General features: G+C 34.0%; 1 protein-coding gene across 1 annotated transcript in view; it reads left to right on the top strand.

Moving 5' to 3' along the window:
* CSMD3 (CUB and Sushi multiple domains 3) overlaps nt 1-22,074 on the top strand; it is a gene marked incomplete at its 5' end in the record, with an annotated part of 538,890 nt that overhangs the window by 9,725 nt on the left and 507,091 nt on the right. Inside the window, one exon of the mRNA XM_039386640.1 lies at nt 15,920-16,032. Coding sequence (XP_039242574.1) covers nt 15,920-16,032 — 113 coding nt within the window. The remainder of the gene's footprint in view (nt 1-15,919; nt 16,033-22,074) is intronic.

Below are 22,074 nucleotides of genomic sequence, written 5' to 3'. Positions count from 1 at the left end.
GAATATATTGATATGGATGAGTGACTTATCCTGCCAACCACCCCCCCAACCCAAAAAAAAAAAAAAAAAAAAAAGGCAAAAAACCCTTCCAGAGTTTCTTTCTAAGTGTTTGCCATCGGTTCGTCTGCAGTCAGTGAAAGTCTTTGGGATCTAAATATAGTAACACAGATATTTATGCAAAAGTGTCTTTTTTATTAGGATTTACAAATTCAGTCACAAATTTATACAGGTTTCTTGTATGGTCCAATATGCTTTGATTTTTGCATTGTGAAACACATATACTAGACATCTACTCTTCAAGGTGTATGGGGAAACTTAGCTTCTATACATCTATAACATCTGTTCAAAAGGCTGAAGTAATTTTGCTAATTAAATGCTGCTGCCCTATAGTATGAAACAAATCGTGTGAAGAGACAAATGTGTATTTTGTCCAGTTTTAAACAATATTAGAACTTCCTTTAAGATGAAATAGATTCACTTTTCTTGCTGACAGTTTAAAGTCACTTTCTATATATCCCCCATACTAAAACTATATAAGTAGACTAAGTTTTAACTGAGATTTTCTAATACTATGAAAAAGGAATCTCGTTTTGGACAAATGCTGTTTATTCTTAACTGTGGTCTGAAAGAAACCAATAAAGACTTCTAGTGCTAAAGCCTGCAGATCAACATTTCTCTAACACTCTTTTACAAGGTCATTTAAATTGTTGATGAGAAAGCTTCTCTAGAGTAACCAGCACCTATCTACAATGAATGGAGCTCATATTTTTGGGTGGAATGTTGCCGTGCTGCTGAAATGAACAGGGCCTAGTGTAATCATCTAACTAATAAATACTAAATACAAAACTGAGGAAGGTTGTAGAGAGAGTATATATATATAAAATCTTTATTACACCAGTTTAAAAAAAAAAGAGAGTAACTTTAGTAACTAAAAAGTGAGATATAAGAGGAATGATAAGAGATGGATGCTGTAAAGGGCATAGTAGACCCATGTAAACTCCCAAATGAAACTGTACATACACAAAAATGGCAAAATCTGAGTGCTGATAACAGCTGAACTTTTAGTACTTTTAGGCTACTTTTGTAGTGTCAGTTTTCATATACTGAAGTGTTTCAGTTGTCATTTATAAAGTAGCTGTTGATAAGTTGCAAAAAGATTTCTACTATTTGAAGGAAACGGTAAATATTAAAGGACACTATTTTCAAACTGACAAAATTAGCTACCATGGTAAAATCTGGAATTAAGTCAAAGTATTGTTTGGGTTTTTATTTTTCTAATTTGAAGCTAAGTAAATTCTTGGGTTCCTGCCTTCATTATGTACTGTGGTGCTTCATAATCCAAGTCTATAAATATAACCTGGATGAAAAAGTCACAGTGACATGCAAATCAGGTTAATCACCTTTCATAGCAATCTGATATTGAAAATTGCAAAAATATTCTTTGCCTAGTCCAAGTGCCATTCTAAACTTGTTAACTCAGACCATGGGAAAATGAATGATGGCAGTAATAATCTCTATTAATTATTTTCCTTTCCTTTGTGATTTCAAGTGAATACAGGAAGTGAAAATATATTTAAATATAGAATTGAAAAAAATACTTAAAATATAAAAACATCACAAAATCCTCCATACATTAAAAAAAAAAAAAATCAAGTAAACCTCTTGGCTGCCCAAAATACAAAACTCAGAGATAGGAAAAAAATATTATTCACTCTGTAAATGAGTTAAAGTTGCTTTTTTTTTTCCAAATTAAAAACTATAGAAAGTATTATGTTTCCACATATCAATAATATGGACAAGTCTCATTCTCAGTGTCTGTATAATAAATTCCATAAGATATTATAAACTTACAGTTAGGGCAAAAAAGTTAGAATGAAGATGTCTCTCTTTTCGGAAGTTAAAGTGAAAAACAATGGATTTGACAGTGTTTCACCTGAAAAATAAGTACTAGATGTATTTGTACCTTCCTCTTTTCATAATATTGCTTTCACTATTTATCTATTTTCTACAATTTATCTCTTATTCCATTCCATTCCACACTCCTCAGTGAAATTGTTTTATCCATCTCTGTTCTACTTTTCTAAGACCACCATGGTTAATCGTAATCTCATAATTTTCTTTTTTTGACTTAAGCATTTCCTATTTGCAGTTCTATCTCTTTTGAAGATTAATTTTTTTTAGGATTTCACTAAATTACCAAATTTACAAAATCACAAAAATTTCTTAACAACAAATACCCTAGACAAGTTTCTATTTCTGGCCTAACACGTATAATTAGCAATATGACCTGTGTTTAATCTTTCTGTACCTACGATTTTCTTGATGATTGTCTAGGGAAATTAAGCCTGGGCTTTTTTCTTTTTTTCCCCCAGAGTATTATTGGGCATTGTTTGCTTTTTAGAACCACACAAGGTTATTGATCAACAATGCTGTAATACCAGGTTTCATTATTATGCTAATGTGATCCAGATTTACATGGCAGTGGTTCTTAATAGTGATTTATGTGATGCAGCTGTTGGAAATTTTTTAACTGATAGTAAGCCATGAAGAAGTCATATAAAAAACAGGAGTTACTTTTTTCTTTTTTTTTAAATAATAATTATAACCTTCATCACACAAACAAATTTATTTATTGTGTTTGTTTGTTTTTAATAAAAATATGTTTGCTTAAACAAAGTGGTTTTTTCCAGATTGGTGTTTAGAGTAGTGGTCAGTTATTCTTGCTATTGAGTTCAAAGGTAAAATTTCAAGAAAGGTACAGAGGACCAATTTTGAATGTCCTAAAAATCCTATTCTCTGTATGCTATCATAAATGGATTGTGTACAAAAATAGTTTTGAATTGATTTCACATTTTGGATTATATGACTCAATGGTTTGAAAAAGTTATATTTAAAATTTTTATAAAACACAAATCCCAATAATACAAGGACAATGAAAATGTCTGAAACTTCCTGCATAGGCTTTTTGTTTTACTGTTTTTATCAGTTACAGTAGTAAAAAGTAAGAACTGTAACTCTTTATGTTGGTATGAAATGTGGGAGGCTCACTCATTCTCTTTTTTCTGTGAGATATCCTGTTTGCGTGAATGATTATTTCCCTTAAAAGTCTTGTTTACTCCTCTATCTGATTCTGTTAATGTCAGTCAAAATGGCTCTGATATGGAATCCATATAACACAGATTAACCTATTCTTTGATGATTGCAAAATAGATCAGCTAAGTGGACTCATATTTCTATTATAAATTTATTTTTATTTAAACATACCCCCATTTATTACAAGGTACATGCTAGTTGCACATTATTTACAGATGAGCATTTTATAAGCACATAGCTATTATCCAAACCTAAATACAGAAACAAACACTAGCTGCATTTTCTTACCTGATTTCAGCAAAAGTAACGGAATTTTTGAAAATTTCTTTCATGAAATGACTGTGGTACATCTTTGTTAATTTTGACAATATTTCCTCTTGGTTGGACCAGTTACTGGAAGATTATAAAAGGTGGAGGTTAGAATAAGGCACCTGATACTCTTCTGTTATATTATACTGGATTAAAAATGTTTCATGTAGTAAAAATTACTCTTATAATTGGTATTTTTTAATTTTCATTTCATATCATAGGAGATGTTTGAAGAGAGCAGTCAATTAATGTGAAAAATTACACTTAATTATTGAAATATTTTTTAGGAAATCAGAAACTTAATTATACTCTGGAGAGTTTTTTCATTCCTTGAAAGTCTTCTCCTTCTGGTTTTGTGGGGATAGAAATAGGAAAGGCTACACATGCATTCTGTAGGAAAAGGAGAAAAATTGAAAAGGAATATAATCTACATTTTCCAAGTCCAAATTTCTAATTCAGATTTCTCTCCCTTGGAAGTGTGACCTTATCTTCTATTTTAAACTCAGGTATGATTCCCTTAAAAAATACTTTTCATTTTCCTGCTAGATGTTTTGCTATGGTATCTTACATGTTATAAACAGTATTTAATTAATTACTTACCTGCTATGAGACTGAAAATCATATGTTTATGTAATTTATGCTTACATAGTGTATGTTTTGAGCTTATTTAACAGATACATTAATTTAGAACCCTTTGCTTTTCTGGATTTGTAAAGATTGTTATAGGATCTCATTTATGGTTTGGTGGGATAAATAGCACCTCAAGTGTCACAACTTTTTTCCCAGATCTGCCTTTTTCAGAATTTCAGATCTGTAAATGTAAAATGTTTTCCTTTATAACCTATCTTTCTTCTCCTCCACTTTGTGTTTAATTTGGTTGTCTGTTTTGTTGCTTCTTTACCCTTCCCACCCCCAAGGGCATTTCAGAATGGATATGGGAAATTGAGAGCTTAATTTCTCCCTCCAGTGGTCAAAAATAATACCTTTATTCATACTTCTTTCTCTACTGCAGGGGATTCAGGCTCTGCCTTGAAGCACCATGTGCTCCAACCTCTAAGTAGAAACATGGTCATACCCCATGTTGGAGGAGAGACATCTTACTCTAGCATCCTCTGGACTTCCTCTCTTACTCTTTTCTGCATACTCTGCCTATATTTTCTTATTTTCTCCTTTAAAGTGAACAAGGGGCCTGTGAGAAAAGTAGGTTCTTTTTGACTCAGAGTGAAAGTTTTCTGGAAGAAAAGGGATGAAATAAAGTCCATGGTGGCCTTTTCATTTGATTTAGTTTATTGTTGTTTTTTTTTGTTTTGTGTTATTTGTTGGTTGGTTTTGGTTTTTTTGGTTTTTTAGCTATTGTAGTCAGTTTTCCAGCTAGGTAGGTTTTATTCTATATGTTGCAGTTACTCAATATTATAATACTGACTTTTTCATATTAAATGCATAGATTCTGAAATGTATGCAGATAGTTTTTCCTCCTTCACATGTCGTTCTACTACAACTTTATCTCTGTACCAGAACAGAAATAACATGTGTGGTGATAATGTCATAAACCTTTTGCTCGTGGATGAATTCCAAAACTCTACAGAATATTTAGTATAAGTTGAGGCTGTTCTGGAAGTTCCTGGCACTTACAACAGTGATAAGCAAAATATGGCATATCTCCTTTCCATATTGCGCTATTTTCACACATTAAGGCAAAGTTACAAAAGACAGTCCAACTCATCTAAAAGCTTGTTGTCACTCACAGAAGCAAATCCGTCTCCCATGTTCCTCTGAATCTGGCAGTGTTATCCTTCACTTTTTTTCCATTGGCTCTGGCACTCCTCAGGCATATCATTTTGTGGATATGCTTTCCTTTGGTGACTGAATTGATGTGGGTTTATTTTGAAGCATTAGCTCTTCATCGGAGTGGTTAAATGAATTCACATCAAGAGAAGTGTGCAAATCACTAGAACTGGTGTGAAGTCAGTGTCAGAACTCTGGGAAAAGTGGAAGGAGCAGGTTCCTCTCCTTTGATGTTTTGAAAGCTCCAAGATTTGCTAAAATGTACTGTACATTTTTACCCACATTTAAGAAGATGAGGACAATAAACTATATTGTCACAATGTTCTAGCTGCTAGAGGCTAAAAATATGTTCTATTTGTTTCATTTTTTTTTTTCATTCTAGTTACTTTAAGGACCTAGGATGCTTTCAAGTACTCTCCAAGTTATCATTTTGATATGTTTTGTTCTGACCAGTTTTTCTCCTCAAGAAGCAGGCAAATCCACACCCTAGAGATTTTTGAAGACTATTTGTATGGTAGTGGGATGTCTAGTTCTTCTTATCATTTGAAGTTCTTCTTGATATTTTTATATATTAAAATAAATTGACTGCTATAGGAAAGATAATAATTTATAAAGTCTATTTAATTTCTGATGCTAAAAAAAAAGTGAACAGTTGTATAAGAAAAGTTTCACGCTAATAATGGATGATGGCAGTTTTTAGAAACTTGTTTTATAAAGAATATAATGATGATACCAGAACCCGATGAGTACTTTATTGTTTAGTTCAAAGCAGTTGTTCAATTTAAAATGTTCAGCCTTGACCTATGATCATTATTTTATAAAATAATAGATTGCATGAACAGTTTTGCATTTTGACAGGGAAAAATTGTCATTTGACAAAAATAAATTAGTTCATAAATCATATGTCAATTTGTTAATGAATTGTTGAATAAAGTATAACATATTTTTATTGCAATTTTCAGTGAGAGTAAAACTTGAACCTAGTCAGCCACTTCTGCTCAATCTAGTTTCTTTTGTTTTATAGACTATAAAGACAAAATCTGTTTACTTATTTTAAACTGATTGAATATACATGTAAAAAGTGTAGGAGTTACTCCTATTCATATTTTAATTGACATGCTTTTAAGGAAACCTTTACATTTCTTACTTTCTTCCTGATTCAGTGGATAAGTGACTGCTTCCTTGAGAGTTGTGGTGGGGGGAAACAGTTTTCCCCCTGAAGTTATAAAATGGTAAAACCCTAGGGGGTGGTGACCCTTGAAGTTTTGAGGTTTTACCCAATGAGCGCTTCTGCAAAATATAAACATATCACAAGCAGAACGGAAGAGAAGGTAGTTGTAGTTGTGGTAGAAGAAGTAGCCATGTTCTGAAGCCACGAGCTGAAGGGGCAAGAGCCAGTCTGGGGGCCCCCCAGCCCCTTGCTGGGGTCATAGAAACTCAGAAACAGTGTTAAACTGGACTGAGGTCTGTGACTGAGAAGCTAAAGAAGTTTTCTCCACCGTGAGTGAGCAGAGATAGAGCAGCAGCAGAAGCAGCGTCCAGAGATTGTGGCTAAGAGCCAAGAGATAACTGAAGAAGCAGCAACAAACATGCAGCCAAGGAAGACACGGAGTTGTCTTAGAAAGCCGAGAGAACCAGCAGCAGAGAGAGAGAACTAAGCTCAAACGGAGACAGAGTTGGGGTAAGAAACTGAACCAAAAACCCCAAACTCCTTTTGTGACCTTTCCTAAGTGGAAAGGATGGACTCCTACTGAATGGAAGTCCTAAAACTGCAGCAGCACTGCAGAGAGGAGCTAAAAAGCTCAGAGAAGGAATGCGGAGAGGGTGACATTGGCCCCCCCCGCTGCTTGAGACAGAGCACAGAGCTCTACAAAGGGGACTTGAATCTCCTGAAGATACAGACTGTCACAAAGACCCCTGTGCTTTGTGGTATGACGTGGTGACGTGACTGTTGTCTGGGTGAACGCAGCCCATGGAAGAGAAGACCCTCGCTTGAAGACGAGTGGCCGAGGGGCTTGGATACCCCCTCATGTGTACTGGCAGAGATCCAGCTACAGCTGCTGCATGAGAAGAAGAGAACCTGCTGCCTTAGAGACATTGCTGCTCTGAGAGTGGAAAGGGATCTTTTCCTTCTTCCCTCCTGGACTTTTATTTGGAGGAGAGAAGAGATTTGATCCATTGTAAATACTTATGTCATGGTAGAGATAGCTAAGATTGTATATAATGTATTGTAGTATTTATTTGTACAGACATTGTAATATATATTCCCTTTCCCCCATTTGAGTCTCGTGTGGTGTCTGGAAAACCCATCTCACACTGGGTTGAGATGTGGGAGGGGGTTTGGACTAAGGAATTGGATTTTGGAGCTCTCAAACCATGACAGAAGGAAAATTACTAGGATGTTGCAGTTCAATCTTGCAATACTCTCAGCTGCAATTCAACATCTTTAATTACTTGTCAACATGTACACATGAATGCACACAAGGACACACAAAAACTTAAACCCTAAAGAGATTCAAGCTTAATTGTCTATTATTCAGTAGAGAAGTGTTATCTCTTTCCAATACACTTCTGGGATTTAAAAAATGTTTGTTCTGAATTGGCATGTAAGAAAGAACACTAAAGGTTGTACTGAGTTGACCTTGGCTGTCTGCCAGATGCCCACCAGCTGATAGATGCTCAGTTTGCTCTTCAGAGATCAGAGAGGTTGTTGTGGTTTAACCCCAGCTGGCTAAAGTAAGCACTACATCCATTCCCTCACTCCCCCATCAGGGAGAAGGGGAGGAGAAATAAAAGGGTAAAAGTATGAAAACTCATAGGTTGAGACGAAAGATTAACAGAGAAAGCAAAAGCTGCACATGCAAGCAAAACAAAACAAGGAATTTACAGCTTCCCATGGGCAGGCGGGTGTTCAGCCACCTCCAGGAGAGCAGGGCCCCATCACACGTAACAGTGACTCGGGAAGACAAACGTCATCACTCCAAACATCTCCCCTTCCTTTGTCTTCCCCAGCTTTGTACAATGAGCGTGATGCCATATGGTACAGGACCTCCTTTTGGTCATTTGGAGTCAGCTGTCCCAGCTATGTCTTCTCCAAACTTCACATTCACCCCCATTCCCCTCACCAGTGTGACAGCACAGGAGGCAGCAAAGGCTCAGGGTAAACACTGCTCAGCAGTAACAAAAACAGCCCTGTATTATCAGTGCTGTTTTCAGCACAAATACGAAACATATTAGTCACTGTGAAGAGAATTAACTCCACCTCAATCAAAACCAGCACAGATGCTTACATGTCTGATGAATTATTATGGAAGAGACATAGGCAAAAAAGACCACAGAACAGACTGAAGAGAAACAGATGCTAGATTTTACATTGCCATGTAAGAGGGCAGCTAAATATATGACAATCAAAATATGGGGTGTCAGATTGGATACATTGAGAATTCAAAACTCATACTTTGTTAAGTAATCACATCTTCTTTTTAATATCTCAGTATTCAAAATAAGAAAATGCCGTGAATTATAGAAGTATGGGAATAGGGTCCTCAGAACCAAATATTTGATGAATATTAGACAAAGACAAAATTGTGTCTAGAAAAAAATACTGCAGAACCCTGTTATTTTGGTCAATTAGATGCTGATCATAACAAATACAGTAGCAAATTAAGTGAGAAGATCATGATTTTATCTTAGAAAATTCAAATAAGCAATGCCTTCTGCTGAGGATTTGTTTGGTTTTTTTTGTTTATTTGTTTGGGTTTTGTGGTTTTTTTTTAATGAATTCATCAGCATGTGATCCAACAAAACCAAACCCCAGGAGCACCTTACTAAGTTTAGGATGTTTTTATTTGCCAAGTATTAAAAACCAGATAAATAATAACAGCATAAATAGCAGATACAAAGTTAATGGACATAACAAATAAAACAACTGGTAGAAGGATTATAGTTACCTTAATGGGAGAAATCCCCTGGTGATGCAGCTTCATTTGTTTATGTACTGTGGATTTCAAGAATTCTATTCTCTGAGGTTTATCAGTTTGCATATGTGTCACTGAACCCAAAATTTCATCATGGTAGGAAAAGAAAAATTACATTGATATTAGAAAAACAAAAAATATAATTAGAAATATTTCCTGTAAACAGCTAACTATGGAATAACATTTCTGTTGTCTTCAGAAAGTTTGGCTTTATCTGTGGGGAATATTCTCATTGAATGTATAAAAAAGTTAATTTTACATACTTTTATTTTATATTTAGCATTTTTCTTATTATGCATATTCTTTTTCAGAATCCATCTTCTCCTTATGACATTAAGAATAAACAGTTCTTTGTAGATCAGACTAAAAGTGAGAATGGATGGGCTTTGACACTTTAATTTTACAGTCAAAGTTATGATTGGTTGACATGTCATGTTTTGCATTTTACATTTCTTCATTATTTTATATAAATTACGGACAAACATTTCTTACACTTTTCAGATTAGACTACAACTCTTCCTGTTGTAAAATTTCTACTAACTAATCAAAAGTTTATTGTGATGAAGTGAAAGACTACTATTCACTTAAAATCTCTTTGTATACTATCCAATCCAAGCTAAAATCTTCTAGAGGAACTGTATTTTCTTTGGAAATCACTAACACACTTCAGAAAAGCCAGAATTTTGTGGACCTGAAAAAAAAGAAACTAACAGCAAAACAAAGAGCTGTTAAAATACATTTTTAAAAGCTACATATTTAAAGGAGTGATCAATGCTTTGTCAAGCAGCAAATATCTAAGATCCACAGATAGTAAGGAAATGCAGTCATCTTATTTACCACATCACAATCTCAAGTAAACTATTAATCTAGGAGCACTTTGGTATTTACTAATAGAGATTGCTTTCCGTAATTTTAACTTTTTATGAAAAGATTACTCTATTTTGATCCCGCAGCTAGGCACTGGTCTTTCCTTAAGGCCTGATGAGTTTAAAGTCCAGCATGCAGGTAACTTTCACTTGATATATGGTTTATCTCAAGAATCAAGGTAAAATCAGGAAAAAAATGATAGCTCAAACTTCAGAAATTTCCTGTCAGGACTCTAAAAGCTTGAAAACCACAAATCTAAGATGATTTGTCATTTTAAAATGATTAAAAAAAGAGAGTGAAAGAAATTATAATGGAAATATTGTAATTACTCTTGGAGTCATAATCTTTTAAAATAAAAGAGGAAAACAGATCAACTATAGGTGCCTTTTTTTTGTGAATCTACAGCACGTGACAGAGTATAGTAACTCACAGGAGGAAGAGACAGAGTGACACACTCTGTAATTACATTTTTGAAAGAAAATAATTATGTCATTTTCAATAATTTACAAAACAAAAAAATATTGCTACAGATTTTCATATAGATGCAAACATATCAATATTTGAATTAATGGGGACAGAATATTAATAAATTCTTGCATCCATAAGACAGTGTTTTGTTTCAGACTCCATTTGACTTCTTCCATTACTGAAAAAAATAAATAAGGATGGAGTCAGAGAATACATATGACAGAGAATCCTTCAAAACTAGTCTCTCACCTGAAAACAGACATCCTTTAGTCACTTTATTTGTACATCAGGAAATTTTCTGCGCTTGCATCCCGAGTAGTTAGAGACATCTGAGGAATCAAATAAAATCTGTCATTTTCCCAAGAATTCTTAACAAATAAAAATGTAACAGTGAATATAACAGTTATTATTACTAATCTGCTTCCAATATTGCTAACACTCATGGTCAAAGTAATTATTAAAATAAAAAAACAACATTGAAAATACAGTTAAAATTGTACAGAATCTTCCAAGAATCTACTTTCTCTGGTGGTATACTCATGCTTCTGATGTCCTTTTGGATCCTCAACTACTTTGGTTTTCCTCGGGAGGATAAAGTGACACCACAGGGTAGTTATGGCAAACAACCTGTAGGAGTAATTCTTTACCGAAATGTATGATGGTGATGATGGAGATTTTCTTCTCTGCAGTCTTGGGTCTATTTGGAGTAATTTAATGACATATCTCATATGACCTTTTGTCTGGCTCCAAGGTAATCCAGATTTCTGTTCTCCGTTCTTACACTTCAAGGTGATTAGAATAACATTGCCAGATTCACGTTACTGAGACTACTTTACAAAGCATCATAATCTAACATGCAAATAATATCTAAATTCTGAATGTATGTTGTATCTCCAAATGGCATGTCATCTTTATTTTCACCGTATTTAAATACTGGAGTTTTAGAATTTCTATAGACAAGTTTTTCAGGATGAACATCTGATCTTTCTACCATAGAAAAGCTAATAAATAAAAATATCTCTCAACCTTTTCCTGTACTCCCAGAACTGTCTGTAGTCTTGGACACACATAATGTGTCCATTTGTTGTGGGTGTTAGGTGCCTGACAAGCTTGTAAGACACTAGCAAGAACAAAGCAAACATAGTTATTAGAGCCCCGAAGAAAAGATACAAAGACTCCCTGAAACAACATCTCAGCCTTGGCCATATTGATCACCATAACTGGTCTACTCTGGCCTCAAATCGGGAGGCCTGGAGACACACCATCTATAACGCAGCTGTCTCCTTTGAGAACACACGCAGGATCACCCTCGAGGAGAAAAGGCAACGCAGAAAGAACCGTGTATTGCAGAATACACCTTCTAAGGAATCTTTCTGCTGTGCCTTTTGCAATCGGATTTGTCTGTCACGTATTGGCCTCATAAGCCACCAGCGTGCCTGCAGCAAATGTGGATAGAGCCTTCCCAAATCTTCGTTCGCGAAGCCTAGCCATGATTCATTTACAAATTTTTATCTCTATTCTGTGTTTCATGATACTTTGTAGCTGAACTGCATCACCTCAATCAAATACTCAAGTAGAATGTCACAATTCAAAATTATTTTTTTAAAGAATTGAGACAGAAGGAATTGTGTTTTCTTCTCAGACTTCTGTTGACATTATCTTTTAGCTCCCATGGTTTCTAGCTACGTGAGCCAGTATCAATTACTTATAGGATCTCTTTATGAGGTCAGGGAACACTAAATGAGCCAATTCCCAAATCAAAAAGGGAAAGAAGATTAGGACCAGGTGAATGAAAATCCCACCCAAAAATAGAAGAAGAAAGTCCATCTGTCCTAGTATAAATTTCTTCTGCCAAAGTGGTAGGCTATAAAGGAATGGTTGAAGAGTGTAACATAAGATGTAGGCACGTCTAGAATCCCTAAGGGATCCTGCCTGGCCTCCATCTTTCCAGAAATACATGAATCTCATGTTGGTCTAATGTCATATCTACCAACTCTGTGCTGACGTTTTAAGTACCTCAGAGTGTCTAAAACTGCAATAGACAGTCCCCTGAATAAATCCATTAGATATTTTAAATTTTAAAAAAGTTGATACAAATGGAATGAAACATACAAGGAGAAAGTAAGATGGAAAATTGCTGTAGATAAAAAAACCCTCATCTTAGATGGGAAATTTAAATTTTAAACATGTTTGATATGCAGATGATACCAGTTTAAGGAGATGACTTCTGTTTTTGCATGTGTTCCACCTTTTTTTTACTTGTATGGGGTACTCAGACATTTAGTTATGACTGCCTTGAAGAAGTGGCAATCAGGCCTATGCACGTGCATTATCTTACTGGTATTTTGCTGCTTATCTGACATATCTGTGCTGCAGTTATGATGTGCTTGCTATGTTTCATTTTAAAGGGCACTGGAAACTATTCTAGCTAACATTGTAGAATTTAACATACAAATGGGACTTAAGCTCTGAGGTCAATGCCTTGTACCCAATGAATATTACTCAAGTATTATTTCAGCTGTCTGAGTGAATTACATTACATTCCTTTCTGAAAAGCTTTGGTGTTTTACTGAGTGATATTTGCATGTGATTTTTTTCTTAATTAAAAATTTTGTTGAATTTTGCATCTACTAGGCCAGGAGTAAAACCTTTGCATTTCTTCCTATCAATTTAAGTGTAGCAACCAAATTAAGGAAACAAGCTGATCCTAAGTGCAGCATAATGATGGTTATAAAAGGCCCACCCATGAAAGCTAAATGGTATCAAATGGCTCTTATAATGGTCTGTTTTTCATGAGGAGCTGTAATGTTTGCTGTGTTATTAATATATGTGTTCAGTTTAAAAATCCCCTACCCATCTAAGCTGTGCATACGTACCACTCATAAAATTAAATACTTGGGGATAACTATGTATTTATTTTCTGCTGGATATGTGTTTATATCCACAAGTCTTTAAAAGTATTGAGTAGCTAAATAGATACCAGGAAGATCTACTGTGTGATGCAAGTTAAAGTTTTATTCAAATTATTGGTTTTGGTTTACATTAGATCAACTTGTTTTGAAGTGTTGATACTTACCAATGGATTAATGTATTTTTTGGTTAATGACCAAGCTGCTGGGAAAATTGCATTGATACTGACTTATCAAAGAATTATGTATATGCCTGTTTGGGCGACATGATCATTTGATTACTTTGTTTTACTGTTAGAAAAAGAAATCTCATAATCAAATAAAAAATACATTTCCATAATCCTAAATATTCTGTAAATAATTCTGCACCTTTTCGTATTAACATAAATTCTTTAATCTAGTCTTGGTTTAGTGACATTATTCATAAGACTGCCAATGATAAAACAAGGAGTAGATTTCTAGATACACACACTGATGACTTACTGCATATAAAATATGTATATATACTTCTTTAGGGGCCATTGCTTCTTTTGTTCATTGTTTTAAATTTTCTGGTTATGTGATGTGAGTACTATTATAATTTGGCTTTCATACCTGTCATGACTGTAACCAATGACATACATTGGCTATTGTATTGTGGTGGAGTTATCATGTTTTGGTTTGTTTTTTTTCCAAAGATTGCTTAAGAAAAAACATCTATAGAATACCATTAATTTAGAATATCAAGGACACCAGGTAGATAGGCATCGAAGAACAATAAAAAACTTTTTAGGATCCCCACAGCAAATAAGTCTCATGGTAAATTACCGGTACACTACATAGAACTCATCTAAAGGCATCTTAAATCTAAAAATAAATAAAACATTAAATAAATGTTAATATTGCAATTACAATTTTTTTTAGCTAATAATTTCTTGACCTTTTGAATTCTGGGCTTCTCATCACTCTATGTCCTTCACACTGATGAGATTAGAAATACTGATAATGGTAGGACATAACTCATCAGTTAATTTGCAATTTCAGAACAAGACTGAGACTGAATTTCAGTACAAGCAGCAGCAAATGTATTAAAGCACCAGTAAACAGCATTGATGTTTGTAATACTTCTATCAAGCAAAATTAAATATATATGCCATTTATTCCAATAAAAATATTAGAGTTTACAGTTTTTATGAGAGTCCTCAAGACCAACCTATGTAGCTATTTATATAGTTGTATTTAAAAAAAAAAAAAAAAAAAACCAACACCAACCTAAAAAAAACCCCAACAAAACAAACTAAACCAATCCCCCCAAATCCTAAACAAACAAAAGACCACAGAGAATTTCTTATAAGAATGGAAAGGGAAAATGTAAATCTTGAGCAACCTGGACTAACTGACTTTAAGCCCACTTTGAACAGTAAGTTGAACTCTTGAGCTCTACAGGTCCCTTCCAATCTAAATTTTTCTGTAATTCTAAATTCAAAGTAAAAAGTACAATAAGGGATCATTTTCAAACACATGAAAATAATTTTATGTCAATCGTTAATAAAATAAGTCATCCTAATCTGCTACACAATTTTTCACACATGGTTAACTGGTCTCTAAAGATATGTCTAGATTTCACTGGTGAGTATATGCAGCTAAATTGTTCAGCTTGTTCTTTAGGCAATTTCGACAGGTAAATACTATGGGCTTTGTTAGTCTGGTATGAACCCTGATGAGGCTATTCTCCTAGAATTGAGGAAATTAACTGTTAACACATGTACATCAAATGAAAAGAATGTGTAGAAGTGAGTATCAGCAGAGCATATCAGCAGTACTGAGTACACAAAGACTTTCCTTGCATCTGTGTCTCAAACATAGTGGTTTTAATGGAACAAAACAAAACCAAATATACAAACAACACCAAAACCACAAACTCTAACAACACTGTAATTCCTTGCAAGAGAGCTTTCTTTATGAATGTGTGATTTCATGATGATGTTCCTTGCATTTCCTCTTGAAATCAGAAATTTCTTCTCTGAGGCTAAAGTGCATAGTTTAAATAATATTAAATTCCCTCATTAAAGTGAATCATGATCCCCTTTCTTTCATCATATTACTGTGTAAAAGTTCAGCCCCTACAAATTTTAACAGAGACCTGTGTAAAATATGCACTGCAATACAATTTTGAACATAACTCTGAGTATAAATTGTCTGGTGGTTTGTGATTTGCTTGGTTGTTTTATTTCTTTCATCTACTGATAATCTGAACCATTTTTAAAGTTCAGTTTCTATATCTTACTATCATCGTATTAAATATATTTTTCTCAAAATGATGTACCTTACCTGGTTCAGTGTCCATGAAAGACGGTCAAATTTAACATGAATGCCTCAATTATCATATAAAAATCATTTTTTCAAGTAATATAAACTATATACTTTTAAACCAGTTGTCCTTTTGATGATTAGATATTGTTTGAAAGCAACCTGTCACACACATTTTTTTTTTCAGCAATTAACCATGAGTTGCGCTTTTTTGTTTCTTAGGTTAACAGGATTTCATCTTCCTCCACCTGTGACAAGTACAAAATCTGTATTTTCACTTCGCTTGACAAGTGACTTTGCAGTTAGTGCTCATGGGTTTAAAGTTTACTATGAAGGTAAGACATTCTTAACAAAATATTCTGTGTTTTTTTTTTCTTTCTGAGCTCTATACATAACAAAACAAAACATCCCACAAAAAATTATACAAATACACATTTATAACCTTATCCAAGTTGCAATATTTGCTTTTCATGCAATCATTCAGATGCATAGAGTCACATCTGAAACTAAAATATTTAAAACTCTACCATATGTAGTGCCATACAGACACAAAATATTTTATGACTTTACCTTTAAAATGGCAAATTGTTTAAGTTCTGAAAAACTTAACCATAATCTATCTGGTCCTTCTAACAAAAGCTTATTCAAACTGACATCAACACATTGCTAGTTACGCTCGAATTTCTCTAGATAGTGGAATTTATATCTGCAAGTTTCATGGACGGATTCCTTCTCATATGTTGACACAGGGGAAATGCTGACTCAGTTCTCTGAACTGACACAAAGCTACTTCCCTATTGGAATTTTCACAATTGTCTGCAGTTTTCACACAAACATTAAGTAAATGAGCTGGAATATGTATTCCTGAAGTCCAGAAGTTCATAGTATTGTATGTATGTTGCAGGAAGGATCTTGTTTGTAATCAAGCTCACTTGAGTAGTGTTTCAAGAGTTGTTTATATCATGCATTCTCTTTTTTAGATCTATTTCTTGGTACTGTGACTATGAACTCTAACTTGTGTTTATAGGATATACAAAGAAATTGTTGTTTTTCTCTTTTTCTTTGCTATTGTTTGTGTTTTGTTTTGTTGTTTTGTTTTTTTTTTTTTGATTTTGCATTTTTTTTCCCCATCTTTTTTTTTTAAGACACTTGATGTAAAGACACTTTGCTCTTTCTGCTTCTGGTGTCTCCATCATCAAGACAGTAGCTATAATAAACTGCCTGGAGAAGTTCTGAGGCTGTTGTTCCCTGCTTGGTCCCATCTGCAACAGAAACTAATCTCTGAGAAAGTAACTAGCTGAGTAACACTTTGGTAGCTAGGAAAATATCCAAAAATTAGTAATACAATGGAGGGTGGCCACAGAAATACAGCCCAGAGTCACTCTGTAGTAAAATGTCTTCAGCCGTCGATATAGTCTACCTTCAGGTACAATGCATTGGAATACTATTTAATATAGAAATTCCCTCCTACATATCAAGATATGAAATGAAAAACATAACATAATATTCAGGCTTTTCTTGTCCCTTGAGTTATAGAAAATAGCTGAAATGGTTACGCACTATCTTTTTTTTCTGGCTTGCACAAAAACAAGAGGTAATCTACAAAATAGAAATTCAGGCTATGTGTAACTGGTTTTGGCTAGTTTGTAGGTACTCAGCAGTCTATTAATTTTTCAAGTATTCGGTAACTTTGTTCAGCAGTAACGTTATTAAAAAATGTTCTACTAAAATGTATCTATGCAATTCCTATGGTTTTTCAACTATGCAAAATGTATCTCTCATGCATGTTGAGTTCACTATATATGGTATCAGCTGTTGTTCTTATAAACTGTTTGCCAAAAGATTTTGCACTACTAATGCTAACAGACAACATAGTATGCATCTCAGTTATGACAAAATAATTAAATCTAAAATGGAAGATCAAGAATAGACCAGTTCGCGCATATGACTGACTCCTCACATAGTTCTTTTTTAGGTTAAAATAACATGCTGAGTAATAGAACTCAAGCTCCTAAATCGATGTCAAGTCTAGGGAAATTTTACCTTCAATCACAGAAATCAGAATTTTAGAACAAAATATAAACTTGTTTCCTTGAACTTGATATTAATCTTTTTTGAAACGGAGGTTTTATTTTGTGAAATTAAGAATTTGAAGAAGTTAGGCTAGATCCCAGAGTTTTAATTCAATGATCCTTCCACAGTCAGATCTACTGTTTTAAGACCTGCATCAAGGCAACTTCATTCAGCCAGAGAATTTTTCTGTAAATACCCATTTTTCTGACTTCCTGTGAAGCTACCTGTCTTTATACCCAGACAGCAAAGAAATGAAAGCTCATTACATTACATTCATTTCATGTATCCTTCCTTGACGTGAGAGAAAAGATGTATTTAAATGAGAATCACATCAGGGCAATTTCCATTTCTTATCTTGTACTCTTTCTGAATGTGCATAACCCTGCAATCAACATTTTAAGTTCTGGTTCTTCCTAGTATCCAATTTTCAAAAATTTTGATTGCCCAGTAGCTCCTTCTTAACTTCCTGATGAAACATCTGCATACTTAGTACCCCTAAATATCAGACCACATAATTTCATGCTTCATTATGGATTTGTAATTTGAAATTTAAGACAGAAATAATTAGCAACCTGTCATTGCAATAAAGCAAAATGATAGAGGTGGAATGAGAGGATAGAGTAAGCAGTAGAGACATATCTCTGAAGGGATTAGACCCAGTTATGATTTGAAAGAGAGGGAACATACATTTCGTAATCAGAGATAATTTAAAACACTTTGCTTTGAAATGCTTGGAAATAGAAAACATAGGTAGATGGTTATATGGGATGCATTACTGTTCACTATTAAAAAAACACCCTAAAAACAAAGCCTGCAAACATCTCTTTCTCTAACTTCTTATGCTCTTGACAAATTTGCAGTTGAGCTGAAAGTTGACAAGAAACTCCAGAGTACCTGACAGAATCTGTAGGAAATATGAATATGTGATGAATTTTCTTGATCATAACACAGTGGAACATAGTCATTTTCTAATCTCCTGAGAATAAAAATGTGTATGAAAAGATATAAAATTATATCATTAATAGAAAGACTATGCTGATCCACCATATGGGAGCCATTGCAACTGCATTTAGTCAAACTGAGTGCACAGGAGACCACAGAAATGCCCACTCTAGCTTGCTAACATCAGTATCATAAGCCTTAGTCTTTACTTTGTGTCCCACCATCCATGTCTCCTCTCCTTCCTTTTCTCCTCACCCTCTTTCCTCAATATCAAGTGGCATATTTGAGTTATTTTTGGTACATTATGCACATACTTCTTTATGTTCAATTTCTTTATTATTTGGAAAAGAACACATCTGATAAATATACCTCTCTATCTAGCACAATACCCTTGGAGAAAAATGATTTCATGAGAGAAAACTGGAACAAATTACCCAAAAGAAATAGACTTCACTTACAGTGAGAACAGAAAAGGAAAAACTGGAGCTACAATAATTACCAGCAGTAATTTATAATTTTATTTCTGTCTAGTGACACAGCATTGCTGGTTGGGGTGAGAAATGGGGAAGTTCTAAGTTTCTGATCCTGTGCCTGATTTTTTCGGGAGAGGTTTCTGGCACTTTTTTTTTTTTTAGTATCTTTCAGGCTCTGTGCAACATGTGTAGGTATTAATGTATGGAGGAGAAATGCTATACTTAATCATCTATTTGATAATTTAGGCTAAGTCACAGTGCAGCTGTGTCCTTTTTATTTTATTTCTGATGAGATTATTTGGTTTCGAAATAGAAGAATTTGATGCACTTTTCCATTTCCTGTTGTCCTAAGATACATAAGCAGCTTTATTCATTGAGGGTACAGGAGGGGAAATACAGCTGCTGAGAAAGAAAGCAGCACAGCAGCTTGGCCCATACAGCAAGAGGCTTCAGTGGACCTAACCCTGCTTTGAACAGTGCTTCTTTTGTTCTTATTGGGTTATTTTACAGCTCCTAAACAGGTAGCTGACATTACTAAAATCATTGACTCCATTAAGAAATTTACTGCTAGAATTTATGATAATCTTTATTCAAGGTAAATATGATAGACATGTTTGTGCTATCCTAGTGGTCATGGTAAAGAGAAGAAGAATTTAATATATAGGTTATCCTTATAGTGAAAACTCTGAATGTCCTGGAGGTGAATTGAAATTATTGATAATAGTTGTATGAAATGTAACTTTTTCTGGTTTGTACTGCTGCACATCATTTTAAAGCTGAATTGTAAAACTGAATTATTAGACACTGTATGAATAATGAAATGGTCTTCATGTTTGTACTGGACTGTTGCTATGGAATTTAGCAATTCTGCTGAAATGTTTTTAAGAGGGTTTTGAGAACAATTTTAAAAATTTCAAGAAAGATCATGTCTTTATGGATAATGGGAGATGGGGGAAGGAAAGAAGGTAGCAGATGGTGTTTATTAACAGAACAGGATTTCCATCTAGTGACTTCTAAGGACCTATCATGCATCTCTTTCAGCAATATAAAGAAAAATTGGTAGCTGATGTACAGGATTATTGAAGCGTGTAGATCAGAAATACTAGTAGGACTTAAATGTGCCAGGATGTGGATGCTAAAAATAATTTTGGCAGTTGGTATAGAGCTAGAGAATGAACAAACAGAATAACCTATTTTTAGCTCTCCTCCATATCAGAATTCAGAAATGTGGCTACACATAATCTAAAGCTTGGATTTAGGTAAGGTTCATGAAGTACTAGATGCATTAAGCTAATAATATCACTTCTAACTTAGTATAAAATTTAAAAGAATACTAATGAATTATTGTTTAGTGTTGGAGTGCTCTCTACAAAAGTCCACTGAAGAATTGTTTGCCAGTTTGGAGTTGTAAAAGCCACAGACTTTAAGCTGTAAAGTTGTCATGAGGCTTACTACCTGATAATAATATAGGCTCTTTTTGTTGCTGCTGTTTAGGTTTTGCCATAACTGTTGTGGGTATGGCTGCCCTTTGTCATTACATTGTTTCAGCAACCCCTTAATAAAAATGGAATCAAATTGAATTTGCCTAAAATTTTGGAAGGGGAAGGGAAAGGAAGGAAAATTTAAACAGAGAATGATTAAATTACATAAACAGATACATTTCTAATGGAAACTCCTGTTTTGACAACCAAACTTATTAAATCTAACAAGAAAACATGCTAAATATAAGGCAATCTATATTCTCTATTTTTGCTTCCATTCAACCTGTTGGATAACAAGAAGAAAATAAAGCTACTGGAGTTTCTGTCTTTTGTCTGAATGTATGAATATCTGCCACACTGTCTACAAAGTCCCATAAAATTATCTAACATATCCTTCTGATCTTGGAATACTAGCTTGGATGGAAAACATTCCACTATACCTGTTCATGGACTTGTATCTACTCTCCACAGCACATGATACGGTGATAAAATTTCTGTATATTCAGGGAAACGGAAAACATGAAAGGTACTTATCAGACTTTGGCTTCATTGTACCATTCTTCAAGATAGTCATTAATGTGGTAGATAGTTCTGAACTCCCTTTTTATAGGGAAGGTAAAGTTAACATTTTGCAATATTTAAAAATTAATTTAGCAAATGAAGGGAAGTTATAAAAGCATAACAAAGTTTACAGAAAGATTAAATAAATATTTAAGCTATAAGACATGATGCTAGGTCATGTTTTAAAGTGATTTTTTATAATGATGTGTTTGCAGTGTAACTCAGATAAGAGACATAAAGTTGTACAAATTTTGTGTTATGATAAACAATAGCAGGATATTGCCCTGAGTTTGATCCTATTATTAGTACTTCAGCATCAATCCAGACAAGAACAAGCAAAACAAGAAGTCTATTAAATTTTTTGAAATAGCTCAGGTATTTTATGTGGAAAAACTATACATCAATATTCTTTCCCATGTATTATACAGAGATGAATAGCCACATATCTTCCTAGACAGTGTTTTCTTAAAATCATAAGTAACTTTTCCAAAATACACTCTGTCACTTAATAGTGTCACTAAATGAAATAGATACTAGCTGGGAAAATATGTTTTTTTCTTTCAGTTCACCCAGTGTCACCTGAGTGTCACAATATGTTATTGCCTCAGGACTATCATGCTAATCCTAGTGCCAGATGTACCTGTAAAACTGTAGCACAGAAGACAATTACCCTTTATGAAATCAATACTAGGTTGCCTTGGCACTTCTACCTATATTACCTATATATGATATTGGTACCACCATTCCTGTATAGATCCAGAGGGAGTAAAGAAAAGTAACCCTGTGGATTTAATCTGTTAAATTCTTATAGCATTTCACACCATTTTCTTGATACTGAAAACACTAA

Source organism: Pipra filicauda, unplaced genomic scaffold, assembly GCF_003945595.2.
Source record: "Pipra filicauda isolate LSUMZ 115617 unplaced genomic scaffold, ASM394559v2 scaffold497_size843975_pilon, whole genome shotgun sequence".
NCBI classification, from domain to species: domain Eukaryota; kingdom Metazoa; phylum Chordata; class Aves; order Passeriformes; family Pipridae; genus Pipra; species Pipra filicauda.
Note: the sequence above shows the minus strand (reverse complement) of the source record. Positions and strands in the feature narration are given on the sequence as shown.